Raw genomic sequence first — 17522 nt, 5'->3', positions numbered from 1 at the left:
ACACGTGTTGACCGCCGCAGCACCGGACCGTCGATGTCGCTGGCTGTGGGAGCCTCCGTTCTCTCCAGCTCCACGTCTGAGTGATCCACAGGTACTCCAGGGCAAGCAGGGGGAGTTGAAGCAGCAATGGGTGCATCGGTGCTTCTTCTGCGGAGCTGGTCCATGTGACGGTGAACAACCCCGTTGCCTGTCTCCACTTTCACGACACGCGAGCCCGTGGTTTCCTTGACCTTGCCCGGCGTCCATTTCTCGCCGCTGCTACAGTTGCGGATGTATACCGGATCTCCTGGGGCAAAGCTCCAGCCGGCGTCTTCCCGTGACTGGGCCTGGTCGACTGTCTTGCACCTGGGCGGGAAGCACATATCTAGTCTCGTGCGCAATCTGTACCCGAGCAACAATTCGGATGGCGAGCGCCCTGAGGGTAGCGGCGTGCTTCTATAGCTGCACAATATTCTTGCCAGGGCCTTCGTTATATCCCCTTCTGAGCACCTTTTAAGTCCATCTTTAATGGTTCGTACAGCGCGTTCAGCCAAACCATTGCTTTGTGGGTGATACGGCGGTGTTCGAATGTGTGTCACGCCGTTCTGCTCCATAAATTGGGCAAATTCCCAACCGATAAAAGGCGTCCCATTGTCAGAGACAACTGTGCGGGGTAGACCAAACTGACTGAAAATTGTCCGGAGGGCCTTGACTGTGGTGCAGGAAGTGGCGTTGGATAGGGGTATGGCCTCAATCCACTTGCTATGCGAGTCTACGATGACCAGGATCATCTTATTTTGAATAGGTCCCGCAAAATCAATGTGCAACCGCGACCATCTTTCCTGCGTCTCTGGCCAGCTAACAGGTGCGTGGGTAGGCGGCATTGGAAGCGCTTGAACGCAGGTTTGACACCCAGCAGCCACCCGTTTAATATTTGTGTCGAGACTGGGCCACCAGAAAGTAGACCGCGAAACGGTCTTCATGGAAGAAGCCCCTTGGTGTGCTGCGTGTAATAACTTCAAAAATCTTCCTCTGGCTGCTACCGGAATCACAACACGGTGGCCCCAGTAGAGCAGGTTCTGACTAACGGACAGCTCGTGTCGCCTTTTCGAGTATTCCGTCATCTCCCTCCCTTCCATAACCAAGTGCCTCGGCCAACCCTCCAAGACACACCTACAGACCTTCGAGAGCACTGCGTCTGCTTGCGTGAGCACTTGCAACTCCTTTAGGGGCACGGCAGGCTGGTCCCAGGCGTCCAAGGTCAGCACGTACTCTGCCTCGTCCTCCGAATCCTCGGGAACCTGCTGAGATGGTAGCGGTAGGCGGCTTAAGGCATCCGCGACGAACATGTGCTCACCAGGCTTGTACTGTAACTTATAATTGTATGCGCCAAGCAGAATGGCCTATCTCTGTATTCGAGCAGCTGCCATGACGGACGTTTGCCTGTCATGCTTTAGGAGACCCAACAAGGGCTTATGGTCTGTAATGAGCGTGAACTCCCGCCCGAGTAGATAGTCTCGAAAACGCTGCACACCGAAAACTAAAGCCAGGGCCTCCCGCTCAATGTGAGAATAATTCCTTTCAGCGGCGTTTAACGAGCGCGAGCGAAATCCGATCGGACGATGTTCGCCATCTATGCGATGGGGAAGCGTGGCCCCAACACCATAGGGTGATTCATCGCATTCTAAAAATAGCTCTTGTTTCGGGTCGAAGTGCGTGAGCACCGGGGCCGTGGACAGCGCCTCCTTCGCTAAGGAAAATGCATCTTCTTCCTTAGAACTCCACACCCACTTAACACCCTTTTCGAGCAACCGGTACAGGGGGGCTAGCAACGTAGCCATGTCAGGCAAAAACTTGTTGTAGAACGTTACCATGCCCAGAAACGAGCGCAGCTCGCTCACATTTTGGGGGGAGGGGGCTGATTTGATGGCATCAACAGCTTTTTCAGTCGGATGCAGTCCGTCCGCATCAATACGGTGACCGAGATAAGTGACAGACGTCTCGTGAAATCGACACTTGTCAGCACGCAGCTTGATGCGATGCTCACGAAAGCGCTGAAGAACCGCCCTGAGGTGATTGCTTTCGCCATCGTGGTTTTCCGCAATCAGAACGTCATCGAGGTATGCTTGTACCCCGGGCAAGCCTTGCAGAACAGTTTCGATACGCCTCTGGAATATGGCCGGTGCAGAAGCAATTCCAAAAGGCAAGCGATTGAAACAAAACAACCCTTTGTGGGTGTTGATTACGGCCAACTGGCGGGATTCTTCGTCTAGCTCAATCTGATTGTAGGCATCCCTCAAGTCCAATACGCTGAATCGCTGCCCTCCTCCCAACTGAGCAAAAATATCATCTATAACTGGCAGCGGGTACTGTTCCATTTCACACACTAAGTTCAGCGTAACCTTAAAATCTCCACATATGCGCACTCGCCCATCTTTCTTGCGAACTGGTACAATAGGTGTGGCCCATTCTGCGTGAGTGACCGGTGATATTATGCCAGCTGCCACAAGCCTGTCCAATTCCTCTGAAACTTTATCGCGTAGAGCGAAGGGTACTTTTCTTGCCTTGCAGAACTTCGGCTGTGCTTGTGGCTTGACCTGCAGGTGCACTGGTGGACCTGTCATGCTTCCCAGGGCCTTCGTGAATAAGTCTGCGCAGTCCTTCAGAACGGCAGTCTGTACAGCAGGGATCAAGCTGCGGTCCTGTGGCGAACGCAGAACATGTAGCACAGCTGCTTCTTTGGTTTCGAGTTTCTGCAGCAAATCCCGGCCACAAAGTAGGGGTCATTCGCAATCTAAGACGATGAGGTTGCAATCGACAGCTGCAGTCTTATAGCGCACCCGCATAGGCAACACTCCGAGTACCGGCAGTCTCCCCAGATAGCAAGACAATTTAATCGTCGGTTTCTGCAACTCTGGCCATTGATTACTGTGTGCTTCGTAGGTTGTCCTAGGAATGACACACACTGGCGATCCGGTAACTACATCGATTAACAGCTTGATGCCATTCCAGCTGAAAGTTTTTCTAATTGGTGGCACCAACAGTTCGTTTGTAGTCACTGACTATAGCTGGGCTGCACTAGTTTCGCTATCGCTCTCTCTATGCGCTGTGACGTTCACCGAATGGTTTCTTTCCTTTCGGCACATTCGAGCCAAGTGGCCTTGTGTGCCACAACTGTAACAGCGTCGATGACGCATCGAGCAGGCGGCATTATCATGACCGCTGTTTCCACAACGCTCGCACTGCTTGTCACTCGCGTTCCGCTTCGCGCGCCAACGCCGCGGCATCTTTAATGCTAGCAAGTCAGAGGAGGCTTCTTCGTGGCTTATCTTCTGCGAATCAAGCTCTGCATGCTCGGATGCTATCGCAAGTGCTGTCGCTTCAGCTAAGGTAAGATCTTTTTTTGCTAGCAATTGTTTTTGCAAGTTCTTCGAACGGACGCCACATACGGTGCGGTCTCTCAACATCCTGTCGAGCATTGTTGCAAAGTTGCAGTTCTGAGCAATTCGTCGTATTTCGACAATAAAATCTTGTGCTGACTCCCCTTCGTGCTGTTGCCGGTAAAAGAACTTGAAGCTTTCGGAAATCTCGTTCGGCGTAGGGTCGTAGTACTTGCTTAACTCGTCTACTACTGACTGATAGCTCAAAGAGTTTGGCTTCTGTGGGGCGACTTGTCCGCAAAGAATATCAATGGTTCTTGACCCAAGCGCGGCGACTAGCAAGGCTCTTTTCTTGGCATCGTCAGTTACTTGGTTAGCTTCGAAATAGGCTTCAACTTTGACGAGGTACGATTGCCACTTATCTTTCACGTCGTCGAACTCAGGCAGGTGGTGGCCCATGGCTGCAGGAAGGTCCGAGGCCTGGATACTATCGACAGACCCTTGTGTTATGGGAATCCTCGTCGCCACTGTTGCAAACGCCAGCGGCCGGCGTTCGCCTGCCAACGGGTCGGCGGCGGCGAACCCGTTAGAGCCCAACGAGACTGATGGCTGGGGCAGAAAGAACTGGGTTTATTGTGTGGCTTGGGTTTTTATAGAAAGCCAAAGAAAAAGAAGAACGAAAGGAAAGCTGCAAGCAGAGGCTGCCGGGATGCTTGGTGATGACGAGCAGAGCGGAGGCGGGCACACGTGGCGCTGCCGACGCATTTAGCAGTTCGCAGCACAAGTGATATAAAAATGCTCGGAATATAAACAGCCCTTATACATAGCATTCATTCATTACGAAAAAGTATTTGACTCAGTTGATACCTCGGCGGTGGTGCAGGCATTGCGAAATCAGGGGGTAGACGAGCCGCACATGAAAGTTCTGGAAGATATATATAGTGGCTGCACAGCAACCATAGTTCTGCATAAAGTAATAAAATTCCCATAAAGAAAGGTGTTAGGCAAGGAGACACAATCTCCCAGTGATATTCACAGCTTGCTTAGAGGAAGTATTCAGAGACTTGGAATGGGAGCAGTTAGGGATAAGTGTAGATGGAGAATACCTCAGTAGTCTGCGATTTGCTGATGACATTGCCTTGCTAAGCAACTCGGGGGATGAACTGCAAATAATGATTGATGACCTAGACAGGAAAAGTAGAAAGGTAGGCTTGAAAATCAATATGCAGAAGACTAAGATAATGTTCAACAGCCTCGGGAAGGAGCAGCAGTTTACATTAGGTAGCGAAGTACTGGAAGTAGTAGGCCAATATGTCTACTGAAGACAGGTAGTAACCGCCGACCCTGACTATGAAAAGGAATCGACAAGAAAAATAAGATTGGGATGAAGCGCATTTGGCAAGTACTCGCAGATTATGATTAGCAGCTTACCGGTAACGCTCAAATGGAAAGTATACAACATTGCATCTTACCTGTACTCACCTATGGGGCTGAAACGTGGAGGCGAACCAAGAGAGTTCTTCTTAAGCTGGGTACAACGCAGAGGGCTATGGAACAACAAATGGTAGGGGTAACATTAAGACATATGAAGCGTGCAGAGTGGGTCAGAGAAATAACTCAAGTTACCGACATTCTAGCGGAAATTAAGAACAAATGGACGAGGGCAGGACATATATTGCGAAGAGAGGATAACCGATTGTCGCTTAGGGTAACAAACTGGATTCCAAGGGAAGGAAAGCGTAGCAGGGGGCGGCATAAAGTTAGGTGCGCGGATGAGGTTAAGAAGTTCGCAAGGGTCAAGTGGATGCAGCTAGCACAGAACCGGGTTAAGTGGAGAAATATGGGAGAGGCCTTCGCCCTGCATTGGGTATAGTCAGGCTGATGATGATGATGATGATGATTAGCGAAAGCCGTATCATTGGCAAGGGTTGTCAGTGTGTCAAGCTCGTTAGGACGCGGACGCAATTTTGATGTGGTTCTACTTGTCCACGCTTGTCTTAAATTTCAAGGAGCAGTTTACCTGCTTGTGCAATCGGTCATTTAAAGGAGTCAGTGTTTGCTTCGTTTATACGGGCGATTGCTGATGGTGACGACTTCTGCTAGTGGGAATGATTGGCCTTTCTCTCTGCTTGCTAACATTTTATCAATTGCGAGCCCAATGTTTCACCAGAAATCGGCTATGGGAAGTAATTTCATTACTTAAAACATTCATCAGCGATTTAAACGTGTATCCGTGGGCACAGCACAATAACCTCTCAGGACAACACAACTTAAAATAAAAGTAATTGAGCGTAAAATTCAATAACAAGCTCTGATGGTCAAGCCATATTTACATTACGTGTGCAGCAGGGCTGCGCAAGTTGGGGTTCCTGGAAACGAAGCTTAAAAACGCACCTGAAAATACCGATATTTAAGCTTATAACGCATTTGTCCGATCAAAATTGGAATATGCAGCGGTTTTATTGGATTCTCATAGCAAAGAGCATATAACGAAGTTAGAGCGTGTTCAAAGAAAGTCTATCAGATTTTTCAATGGAAAATATAAAAGGACGGACCCTCTTCTTCACTAATGCATACTAATAAAATCACAGCAATATAGCACATGTCATCTCCAGCTTCTACACAGCCTTCTAAATGGAAAAATTCGTCTACAGCTCCCTCATTACGTAAAGCTTCTAAGTGCACGCGAATCACGACGCAGACATAACCTGTCCCTTACACCAATATTTTATAAAACAAAATCCCATGTGAATACTTACTCTCTCCCCCCCCCCCCCCCCCCCCGGTACCATAAACGAATGGAACTCTATTCCCGTGGAGGTATTACAGTCAAAGAACCTTACAGCAGATTTGGAGGAGATTTTTCTCCCATACGCTAGCCCAAATATAGCAGTGTTTCTAATCCACTTTATTTTTTGTATTTGAAATTCCTTTACAATGTGATATTTTTAAACTTTCTGTTGTCTGGCACCGCAATGTGCTCCTCTGTTTCTAAATTCATATGTGCGTTTTTTTTGTTTTGTTTCGTTAGTTACTGAGCTAAGGCAACATTTCATTTGACACTGCTACAGCCTGCATCCTTTTCATGGGTTTCTATTGCGATGTGCATTGTCACGCTTTTTATTGTATTGCCGTCCTGCTTGGGACAGCTTTCTTCCTGCAGTATAAATAAATGAAATGAACTTTGCCTACACAATAAGCTCATGTTTCTATTGGAGACCAAAAAGTACAGAAGAATCTTAGCGCGTTGTAATTTTCACACCACAGGTTATGTACAGATGAAAACGTTCAAAGCTTGCCCTCGCTAAAATGGAACTGCCTCTCCACATCTCCGGCTGGCATCAGCATCGACCGCAGATCTTGGATTGAAGACATCGACGGCACGAATGTTATTTATGTCTTGGAGAGCGAAGGAGTGCCAAGGTAAATTTTCGACTTTTTTGCATGTACTGCTGCCGTAATGTTAGCGGCATATCAACGTGTCAATGTCGTACAAAATGTGAAAGGCCTCATGTCTTGTCTTTAGGTTTATCCACAATGGCGCACTGGTTTCTAGTTAGATATCCCAGAACATCCAAAAGTAATAATTACATGTCCGAGGCAAACAATCAGGTATCTCATACAAGTTATTAGAGCAGTAGGTTAAAAAATTATATCATGGTAAATATTCTCGCTAAAAGTATGACATCCGTTGCATCTGTGCTGTAGCGATGTTCATATTCGGAGATGGAATGCTCTCAGATCGACAGCCAAGACACAGTGCATGGATCTAGCACTATCAAGGTAAAAGTTACCACAGTGATCGGCTTTTTTTTTTACATTATTTTTCATATATCGGTCAGTAATTTAATTTTGTTTATTACGTTGCTATTACTACAAACCTAACCTTATGTTACCTTTTTGCGTCTCAGCCACCAAACTCTGAATCCCTTTTTGCTAATTTCCATCGCGGACTCATTCACCTAACCACTCTTATCTCTAAACACTGACGCTAGAAGACAGATTGTGCGGGCACCTGCTTCCGGATGTAAAGCGTCACATTCGAGTTTAATATTGTGTATACTGTAAGATGCGGGGTTTGTTCAGCAGATCAGCAGGACTCGATCAGCAGGACTGGGCAGATCAGCGGCGAACACAGCGACAGCGAAAACAGTCACGATGCTACTGACTGGCATGTCCTTGTGCACTTCTTCCTCTTCACAATTACCCGCGGGACGAAGAGGAGACATCCTGGCGACTTACGCGTGAGCAAGACGGCAGGATCGTAATAGGGTTTGAGGCACTGGACGTGAACAATCTCGCGTCCGCGCTGCCGTAGATCATGGGACGGCGTAACAGGTTCCACCACATAATTAACCGGAGACGTGCGCTCCAAAACTCGGTATGGGCCATGGTATTTAGCAAGAAATTTTGAAGACAGTCCAGGAGCATTGGAAGGTATCCACAGCCACACAAGAGCGCCAGACGAGAAGTCAGGTGTCGAGTGTTGGCTGTCATGGTTGGATTTATGGCGGTACTGGGTGTTAGCAGTGACTGTGCGGGCAATTTGTCGACAGTCTTCCGAATACTGGGCTGCTTGAGACGCAGGAGTATACTCTGATATGTCTGGCTGATACGGGAGTATGGTGTCGATTGTAGCAGAGGGGTGACGGCCGTAGACGACAAAAAAAGGAGAGGAGCAAGTAGTAGACTGCGTTGCGGTAATGTATGCGTACGTGACATACGCAAGGACGAGGTCCCAGTTTGAGTGGTTGGAGGAGACGTATATAGAGAGCATGTCGCCAATGGTACGATTGAAACGCTCAGTGAGGCCATTAGTCTAGGGATGATAGGCGGAGGTGGTTCTATGAATAATGTTGCACTTGGTGAGCAAGGCTTTCACAACGTCGCTCAATAAAACGCGTCCTCTGTCGCTGAGCAGCTCTCGAGGTGTGTCATAGCGAAGAACAAATCGCTGCAAAATGAAGGAAGCTACTTTTGACGCTGTGGCAGATGGCAGTGCGGCGGTTTCTGCATACCTCGTCTGATGACCAACGGCTACGATAGCCCAGCGGTTGCCGGCAGCAGTGTAGGGAAGCGGCCCGTACAAATCAATGCCGACGCAGTCGAAAGGGCGTGGTGGGCTGGGTAACGGCAGCAACTCTAGAGCAGAACGTTGAGGAGATGGTTTGCGACGTTGACAGGTTAAGCATGAGCGGACGTACTTGAGTACGAAGGTGTACAAGCCCCGCCAGTAGTAACGCAGCCGGAGACGAGTGTATGTCTTGAAGACGCCCGCGTGACCGGATTGCAGGTCAGCGTGTAAATAGTCACAGACTTGCGAACGTAGCTGCCGGGTAATAACTAGCAACCACTTGCGGCCATCTGCGCAGTAGTTGCGGCGGTAGAGGAGGTTATCACGAATGGCGAAGTGGGAAGCATGGCGGCGGAGAGCACGCGATGGAGAAGCAGCTGTAGGATTGGAGATAAAATCGAGGATAGAATTTATCCAAGGATCTTATCGCTGCGCTGACGGCATGTCATTGATGTGAAGCGATGGCGGGGAATCGTCGGAAGAGGAAAGGCTCGCGACCTCAGCTGTAAGGGGGCAGCGGGAAAGTGCATCGGCATCGTGACGCTTGCGGCTGGAGCGGTAAACAACACGGACATCATATTCCTGAAGGCGAAGAGCCCATCTTGCCAGTCTGCCGGACGGGTCTTTCAGTGAGGAAAGCCAGCAAAGTGCATGGTGGTCCGTCACTACGTCAAAAAGGCGACCATAAAGGTAAGGACGGAATTTAGTAAGAGCCCAAATAACCGCTAAGCACTCTTTTTCAGAGACAGAGTAATTAGATTCAGCCTTTGTTACTGCACAGCTAGCACAAGCGATCACGTATTCAGCATAACCTGATTTTCGCTAAGCGAGCACAGCGCCGAGACCAATACCACTGGCGTCTGTGTGGACCTCAGTAGGCGCTGTGGGGTCGAAGTGACGTAGGACAGGCGGTGCCGTGAGGATGTGACGTAAAGCATTGTAGGCATCGTCGCACGCTGGTGACCACGACGAAAGGTCGGAACTGCCGGACAGAAGTTCTGTCAAGGGAGCAGCAATGAAAGTAAGATCACAGCCCGAGGAAGCTACGTAGATCTTTGATGGAAGTCGGTTTGGGAAAGGCTGCTACGGCAGGAAGTTTGGCAGAGGTCTGGAGATGCACCTTCTTTGGAAACAACGTTGCCGAGAATTGTGAGCCGGCAGGCGGCAAAACAACATTTTCTTTTCAAATTCAGCTGCAATCCGGCATCCGATAGGCAGGTCAAAACATGCTTCAGACGGTAGAAGTGTGTGTCAAAGTCAGGAGATAAGACGACAATGTCGTCGAGGTAGCAGAGGCACGTCTTCCACTTTATGCCACGCAAAATGGTGTCCATCATCCACTCAAATGTTGCCGGAGCATTAAAAAGGCCAAACGGCATAACTGTAAATTTGTACATGCCGTCGGGAGTTACAAAGACAGTTTTGGGGCGATCAGCCGCTTCCAAGGGAACTTGCCAGTACCTGGAACGTAAATCTAGGGAAGTAAACAGCTCTGCGTCTTGCAAACAATCGAGAGCGTCGTCGATGCGCGGGAGAGGATAGACGTCCTTTCGCGTAATTTTATTAAGGCGGCGATAAACGACACAGAAGCGGATAGAACCATCTTTCTTTTTTACGAGGAAAACAGGTGACGACCAAGGGCTGCTTGAGGGCTGAATCACGCAATTCTGGATCATTAGGTCGGCTTGCTTTTCAATAGCCTGGCGTTCGGTTGCAGACACACGAAAGGGATGTAGTAGGTTGAAAAGCCAAGTGCGCGGCTCTGGAGGAAGATCGGCGTCGATGGAACGGAGGAACAAGTCTGTAGAGGGGGGAGCGGGCGCAGGTGAAGGGGGGCTGAGCGCAGTCACGGCAGAGTGCGGCGCGTCGTCAGGTTCCGCAGAGATCAGAAGAGATGCGATTGGCTTGGTACTTCCGAGGCATTCACCATGGCGCAAAACAGTAGGGGAGTTAAATAGGTTAGAGACCCATAACATGGAAAGGCCAGCGGAAATAGCGAGCACTGCATAGGGCAATGGAAGACACTTGCGGCGCAGGAAAGTATGGGCTGGTGTGAAGAGAACGGTGCCATCGCTAACAGAGGCAAAAGCGACACGAACAAGCACAGAAGAGCAGGGAGGAAAGTCGATATCTTCGGCGAAGAGGGCTTTAGCACAGTAATTTGATTGATCAGCGTCTGGTAAGGCATCGGGCACAGTCGAGAACCCCACTTCAGGGCGAGCAAAATCGATAATAGCAGCGGGACGCGACAGGAAATCCTAGCCTAAAATTACAGCGTGTGAGCAACTTTGCAGCACGACGAACTCAATCGTATAAAGGCACTTCTGGATAACTACTCGAGCGGTGCACGCTGCTAAAGGCTTGATATGCTGAGCGCTGGTCGTTCGAAATGGCGTCTTCACTTTCTTTAAAGTGCTGCATAGTTTGGCGTCCATTACCGAAATCGCAGCACCAGTGTCAATTACAGCCATGACAGCAACACCCTCGACGAAAACTTCAATTAGATTTGCCGGCGACAGATGAGGACTTGGGAAGTTCGACTGGGTCGCAGTTCTCGCCTCAGGAACTGCGGCCTCTAGTTTTCCTCACGTGAAGCGTTCTGTCGACGTTGCATCGGAGAAATAGAGCGGCGTCGCGGCGACGGTGAACGGCGGTCGGACATGGCTGAGCGGTCTGGGGAGAACTGAGGGCGGGCTGGAGGCTCAGTAGGCGCGGAATACTGAGGCGTCGGAGACCAGTATGCAGAACCATAAGTAGGTGGTGCCGACACTGGGAGACGGTTGCGGCGATAACGAGAAATGTGTCCGGCAATCCCACAAGTGTAACAAATTGGCCGGTTATCAGTCATGCGCCAGGGATTACGTGATCTTGGAGCCGGTCGAATAAACTCCGCGGGTTCTCGCGCAGGCGCAGGAGGCGGCTGAACGTAGGCAGGTGACGTCGGAGCATATGTAGGTGGTGGTCGGGCAGCAACAGCCGCATATGTTAACGGCGCTGCGACAGGCATGGGTTGAGGGGCTGGAGGAAGAGATCCAGCTACCTGTTCTTGAGTAATTTGGCGCAAACCGGGAGCTAGGTGTGAGGAAGGTTCTTGATGGCAGGACATAAGGGAGAGCTATCGAGCAACTGCTTCCCGAATGAAGCTCTTAATATGTGGCAGGAGCGCCGACTGTCCGCCTGCATCTGTCAGGCCAGCAAGAGACTCAGAGTGCACGGTGTTTGCGCGAGTTAATGCCCTTTGTTTCCGCAGTTCATAATACCTTTGACACACTGTGACCACTTCCGCGACGGTGCGGATATCTCGAGCCGACAGCATCTGAAAGGCGTCGTCATCGATGCCTTGCAGAATGTGCTTGATCTTGTCGGCCTCTGACATCTGTGCGCTAACGCGCTTGCAGAAGTCGACGACGTCCTCGATATAACTCGTGAAATTCTCGCCAACCTGCTGAGACCGCGCACGCAAGCGCTGTTCAGAGCGGAGTTTCCTCACAGTCGGACAGCCGAAAACTTCAGAAAGGCTGGCTTTAAACGCGGACCATGATGGAATGTCCGCTTTGTGGTTTCGAAACCATAGATTTGCTACGCCGGTGAGAGAGAAAATCACTTTTCTTAACTTCGTTTCCGCGTCCCATTTGTTGTAGGCGCTCACTCACTCATAGGATGTGAGCCAGTCCTCGACGTCGTGGTCGTCAGTGCCGCTGAAGAAGGCGGGGTCTCGCTGGCGGATTACGCCGGGACAGATGATGGCCATCCAACTTGTACGGCTTGGTGGTTAACGTCCTCAGGCACAGCAGGAGGTGGTAATGTGCGGCTGCGGAGTTCCAGGGCGAGAGGATATATCTTACCCAGCACCGCGACCAAATGTAAGCTGAGGTGTTTATTCAGCACATCAGCATGACTCGATCAGCAAGACTGAGCAGATCAGCGGCGAACACAGCGATAGCGAACTCAGTCACGCGCAGCGATCACGATGCCACTGACTGGAATGTTCCGCGTGCACTTCTTCTTCCCAATAGCCTTTATTCCTATCAATACTAGGTAACGGAGTAGGTGAGAAAAAAATTAGTTGTGGCTTAGCTCTGGTTAACCCTAGTTGAATTGCGAAAAAAACGGCGGACGCTTCTTTTGCCGGCTACACTATTCCCCTATCACGCCCTATTAGTGTAACGTGCTACATTATTGGGGACAATTATCCTCATCCTTTAAGAGCGCAAGCTACCAGTCTATATATAAAGTCAAGCTTCAAATAAGCCGTATGGACGTGTCTGCGTGTTGTAGGGCTAACGAGAGTGCAAATGGTTCTCGCAGTCTCATTCTGATATCATCCTCCCATATGAAAGGAGCGACCCGAGTTGGCAGCTCCTGCCCGTGGCATAGAGGTAACGTGAATTCAAATACAGCTGGCGGGAACGAGCGGCAGTGGCGCCAACGGCGGCGACGCCACCTGGCGGAGCGCGGCTGAAACGATTGCTAGGCGCCGGCAGTTCAAGGCCTTTCGTGCCCGCCAGCCACCGACAACCCGACGAGGTGAAACCTTGCGTGATGTCGCTTTCGCAACAAAAGAGACGAGCGCTTGACAATGCTCTCACTCCCTTTACAGTGGGCAGTAGCAAGCGTCAATGGGCCTCGTGGCACATAACTATAAAATGCGAAAGAGGAGTTGAACGATACGAGATACAGAAGCTACGAATAACATGATAAAGTACAGTAGCATAAACGATATGGTACATAACCAGCTCAAAGACTAGTAATGTGTCGGTCACGACTAGTTATTTACACTAAAGTAAGTGGAGTTATTCATACTAAAGCAAGTCACTACAGAATAGATATTCAGCTCTAACTGAGGATGGCGACATTACCCTAGAGGCAAGGAACAATTTTTCAGAGATATCATTACTGAGTGCGCGGTAAAAGTAGGCGGCAGGATAGTTAGAGAGGATACCGGTAAGCTGTCTCAGGAGACGAAAAATTTGATTAAGAAACACCAGAGTATGAAAGCTTCCACTCCAACAGACCAGACCGAATTGGCTGAGATATCAAAACTAATCAAAGCACGAGGTGGCCGATATAAGGAAGTATAACATGGAGAAAATTGAGCATGCTGTAAAGACTGGGGGAAGCCTTAAAGATGTAAAGAAGAAATTGGGCATAGGCAAAACCCTAATGTATGCGATAAAGGAGAAGGCGGGCAACGTCAGCTCTAATATGGACAGGATAGTCAAAGTAGCCGAGGAGTTCTATACAGATCTCTACAGTAGCCAAAGTAGTCAGGACCGTAATGAGATTGGCGGTATAGGGAAAAACAGACAGACGTTCCACCAGTGACGATGGACGAGGTCAAGAAAGCACTAGAAACTATGAAAAGGGGGAAATCAGCTGGAGAGGATCAGATAACTACACATTTGCTGAAGGACGGGGGGGATTTCGTGCTAGAAAAACTGGCCACCCTGTAAAAACAGTGCCATGGTGTCATCGACGGTACCGGAACCATAGAAGAATGCAAACATTATCCTCATTCACAAGAAAGGGGACTCTAAGGACCTTAAAAATTACAGACCAATCAGCTTACTGTCTGTTACGTATAAGGTATTTACTAAGGTAATCGCTAATAGAATCAGGACAACCTTAGACTGCAATCAAGCAAAGGATCAAGCAGGGTTTCGGAAACGGTACTCTAAATCGATCGTATCCATACCGTCAATCAGGTGATAGAAAAACGCTCGGAATATAACCAGCCCTTATACATAGCATTCATTGATTACGAAAAAGCATTTGACTCAGTTGAAACCTCGGCGGTGATGCAGGCATTGCGAAATCAGGGGGTAGACGAGCCGTACGTGAAAGTACTGGAAGATATATATAGTGGCTGCACAGCAACCATAGTTCTGCATAAAGAAAGTAACAAAATTCCCATAAAGAAAGGTGGTAGGCAAGCAGACACAATCTCCCCAGTACTGTTCACAGCTTGTTTAGAGGAAGTATTCATGGACTTGGAATGGGAGCAGTTAGGGATAAGGGTAGATGCAGAATACCTCAGTAATCTGCGATTTGCTGATGACATTGCCTTGCTAAGCAACTCGGGGGATAAACTGCAAATAATGATTGATGACCTCGACAGGAAAAGTAGAAAGGTAGGCTTGAAAATCAATATGCAGAACACTAAGGTAATGTTCAACAGCCTCGGGAAGTTAGCGACATTCTAGTGGAAATTAAGAAGAAGAAATGGGCATGGGCAGGACATGTAGTGTGAAGAGAGGATAACCGATGGTCGCTGAGGGTAAAAAACTGGATTCCAAGGGAAGGAAAGCGTAGCAGGCGGCGGCAGAAATTTAGGTGGGCGGATGAGATAAAGAAGTTCGCAGGGGTCAAGTGGATGCAGCTAGCACAAAACCGGGTTAAGTGGAGAAATATGGGAGAGGCCTTCGCCCTGCAGTGGGTATAGTCAGGCTGATGATGATGATGATGAAGTCGAGTTTGTAACTTTTTCAAATCTACCATATTTTTGTTGGTGAGCAGAAATTTAGAATGGCCAGTAGCTGATACATAAGACTAATTACGCTGTTCAATTTTTTGCATCATCGCACATGTGTTAAAGGGAAATTTATTTCTGTAGCTGCACGTTCTAAGGCTCAAGCTTCCAACTGCAAGGCACTGCTTGTTTATTTACGATTCCTTCCTGATTCATTGAATTAATCCTGTTTTGACCGTCTGTGTTTTTACCTGTCATTTGAAGCACTTTATTTTGCCGTTCATGTGTCCTGCGTACTTACTGGTTAGCTTCCTGGTCTTTTTCTGTCATTGTAAGAAAACGCATATTTTTCGTAGAGGTATTCAAATACTGCAGCTGTGAACCTGTTTTTATCAAATTTTCTCACAAGTTTTTCATATTGCCTCGAACCATGATTTGTACGCGAGATATGTCATACCCCACGAGATTCCGCGAGATGTGTTCTAGTCTAGCGTTCCTGCCATCTGCAATCCCACACTTGAAAGCGCGCCAAGGAACGCCACGCGACATGAGGTGTGGTTAGCGTTCAAACGCACACTTGCTGGAGACATTGCAACAGATATTGCGCCTTTTCTTTCCTGTAAGCCAATTATACTGATATGTAGCACTGTAATTCGAACGCCTATGAGAGGCAAACGGTAAGAGGCGAATAGGAGAAGGGTAGGCTTTCGCCATTCTCCTATTAAGAGACATCTAGGAGACCCTCTATTATTTTCCTGAGAGATACGCGACAGAAATTATCAAGTGAAGCAGCTTTATAATGTAAGGAATGCAAAATTACATCATGTGCTTCAATAAAGCTAAATTAGGCGGTGCCCTTTTGTGGTTTATTGCCGTCGCTAATTTCGTGAATGAGGTTTCAGATACCTTCAAAAGGCTTTTATTAAGGCGAAAGCCGGTTTGCGCGCAAACGACTACAAGGCCCTCTTGTTCAGTAACAGTGTAACTTTCATAAGGTATCACGGGCTGCTCACTGCCATGGCGCTTGATGAGCACAGCGCCAACGCCCATGCTGTGAGCTTCGGTGTGAATTTCGTAAGGGAAGAAGGGCAGAAATGGCGTAGAATAGGTGCCGATGTTAAAAGAAATTTGAGATGGCGGAAGGTAGAATCACTGTCACTATTCCAAATGAACGGGGAATTTTTGTGAAAAAACACGTGAGAAAGTAGGCGATGTCAGCGAATCTGGGCACAAAACGCCGAAAGTATAGTCGTAAAAACCCCTAAGCTCATTCACCGATTTTGGCGCTGTAAAGTTGGTTACAGCAAAAATCTTCTGAGGATCCGGCCGAACATCATCCTTATCGGTCAAGTGACCAAGAACAATTGTTTGACGTACACCAAAGTGGAACTTCTTGGAGTTGAGGACGAGGCCTGCTCTCCCAATGCAGCCAAGAACGATGGCAAAGCGGCTATTGGGCTCCTGAAAGGTCTTGCCGAAGATCACAACATCGTCCAAATAGCAATAACAAATTTTCCACTTGAGTCCGCGCAGAATGGTGTCCATAATTTTTTCAAAGGTGACAGACGCATTGCACAATCCCAAGGGCACAACGTTGAGCTCATAGAGACCATCGGGTGTCACAAATGCCGTCTTTTCTTATTCGCTCGGGTTCATCGGTATCTGCTAGTACCCAGATCTCAAGTCTACCGAGGACAAGTGTGACGCCGAATGAAGACAGTCGTGGAAGCGAATACACGTCTTGTTTGTTTACGGCATTAAGGCGACGATAGTCCACACAAAAATGTCATGTTGCCTTTTTTTAACGAGGATAACTGGAGCCGCTCAAGGACCTGAAGATTCGAGGATAACGCCACGTTGAAGCATGTCGCGAACTTGTTCGTCAATAAGCTTACGTTCGCTCGGCGACATACGGTAGGGCTTCTGTCTGATCGGCCGAGAGGTTTCATTATCAATCGAATAAATGCGAGAATTTGGAATCGGTGGCGGATGATCTCTGGCGAAGTCGAAAACCGAAACATGCTTGGAAAGCAGGCCAGTCAAAATTCGGCGCTCCTGTGTTCCCAAAGATGTGTTTATCATGCCTGGATTCGACGCTCTGCAAAAGGGTCTGTTTTCTTTTCAAGAGCACAGTCACTTAGTGCCCGCACGGAATTCGAAACACCTTCCTTGTAATGAATGGGCCTTATGCCACGAGGCAACACGGCTGGCTCGTCTGAATAGTTCAAAGTCCACAACAAGGTGTGGCCTCTGGTTACTGAAACTATGCAACGAGATACCAGGACACTCTTCTTTGCACAGGAAGAAGTTGTAGGTTCCACTACGACGTCGATATCCTCGCAAAAGTTTGTAGATGAAATAACTTGGATGAACTCTGCGCACATCGCCGGTACAACTGTAACTTCAAACCCAGAAAACGCTCCTCAATCGAGCGACGAGGTTTCTACAAGAGCTGGCATCAACGTAGCATTCAGCGAGATCTCTCCACTACGGCAGTCTAACGTTGCACACACTGTTGCAAAAAGTCTATACCTAGAATTACTTCATGCGTGGAACGAGGCAACACTGTGAATTCGGTTCGAAACGCTTGGCCGCCAGTCACAACATGCGCACAGCACAC

At 48.7% G+C, this 17522-nt stretch overlaps 1 protein-coding gene across 1 annotated transcript in view; it reads left to right on the top strand.

Moving 5' to 3' along the window:
* The window catches only part of LOC146172008 (ADP-ribose pyrophosphatase-like), a 317324-nt gene that overhangs the window by 87367 nt on the left and 212435 nt on the right, over nucleotides 1–17522 (top strand). The window contains exon 4 of the mRNA XM_084586232.1: nucleotides 6654–6782. Within this exon, the coding sequence (XP_084442358.1) occupies nucleotides 6654–6782 (129 nt within the window). The remainder of the gene's footprint in view (nucleotides 1–6653; nucleotides 6783–17522) is intronic.

This window comes from Amblyomma maculatum, unplaced genomic scaffold, assembly GCF_055883805.1.
Source record: "Amblyomma maculatum isolate TAMU_Amacu unplaced genomic scaffold, ASM5588380v1 scaffold_15, whole genome shotgun sequence".
NCBI classification, from domain to species: domain Eukaryota; kingdom Metazoa; phylum Arthropoda; class Arachnida; order Ixodida; family Ixodidae; genus Amblyomma; species Amblyomma maculatum.
The sequence above is the reverse complement of the archived record's forward strand: the minus strand, read 5'-3'. Positions and strand labels throughout refer to the sequence as shown.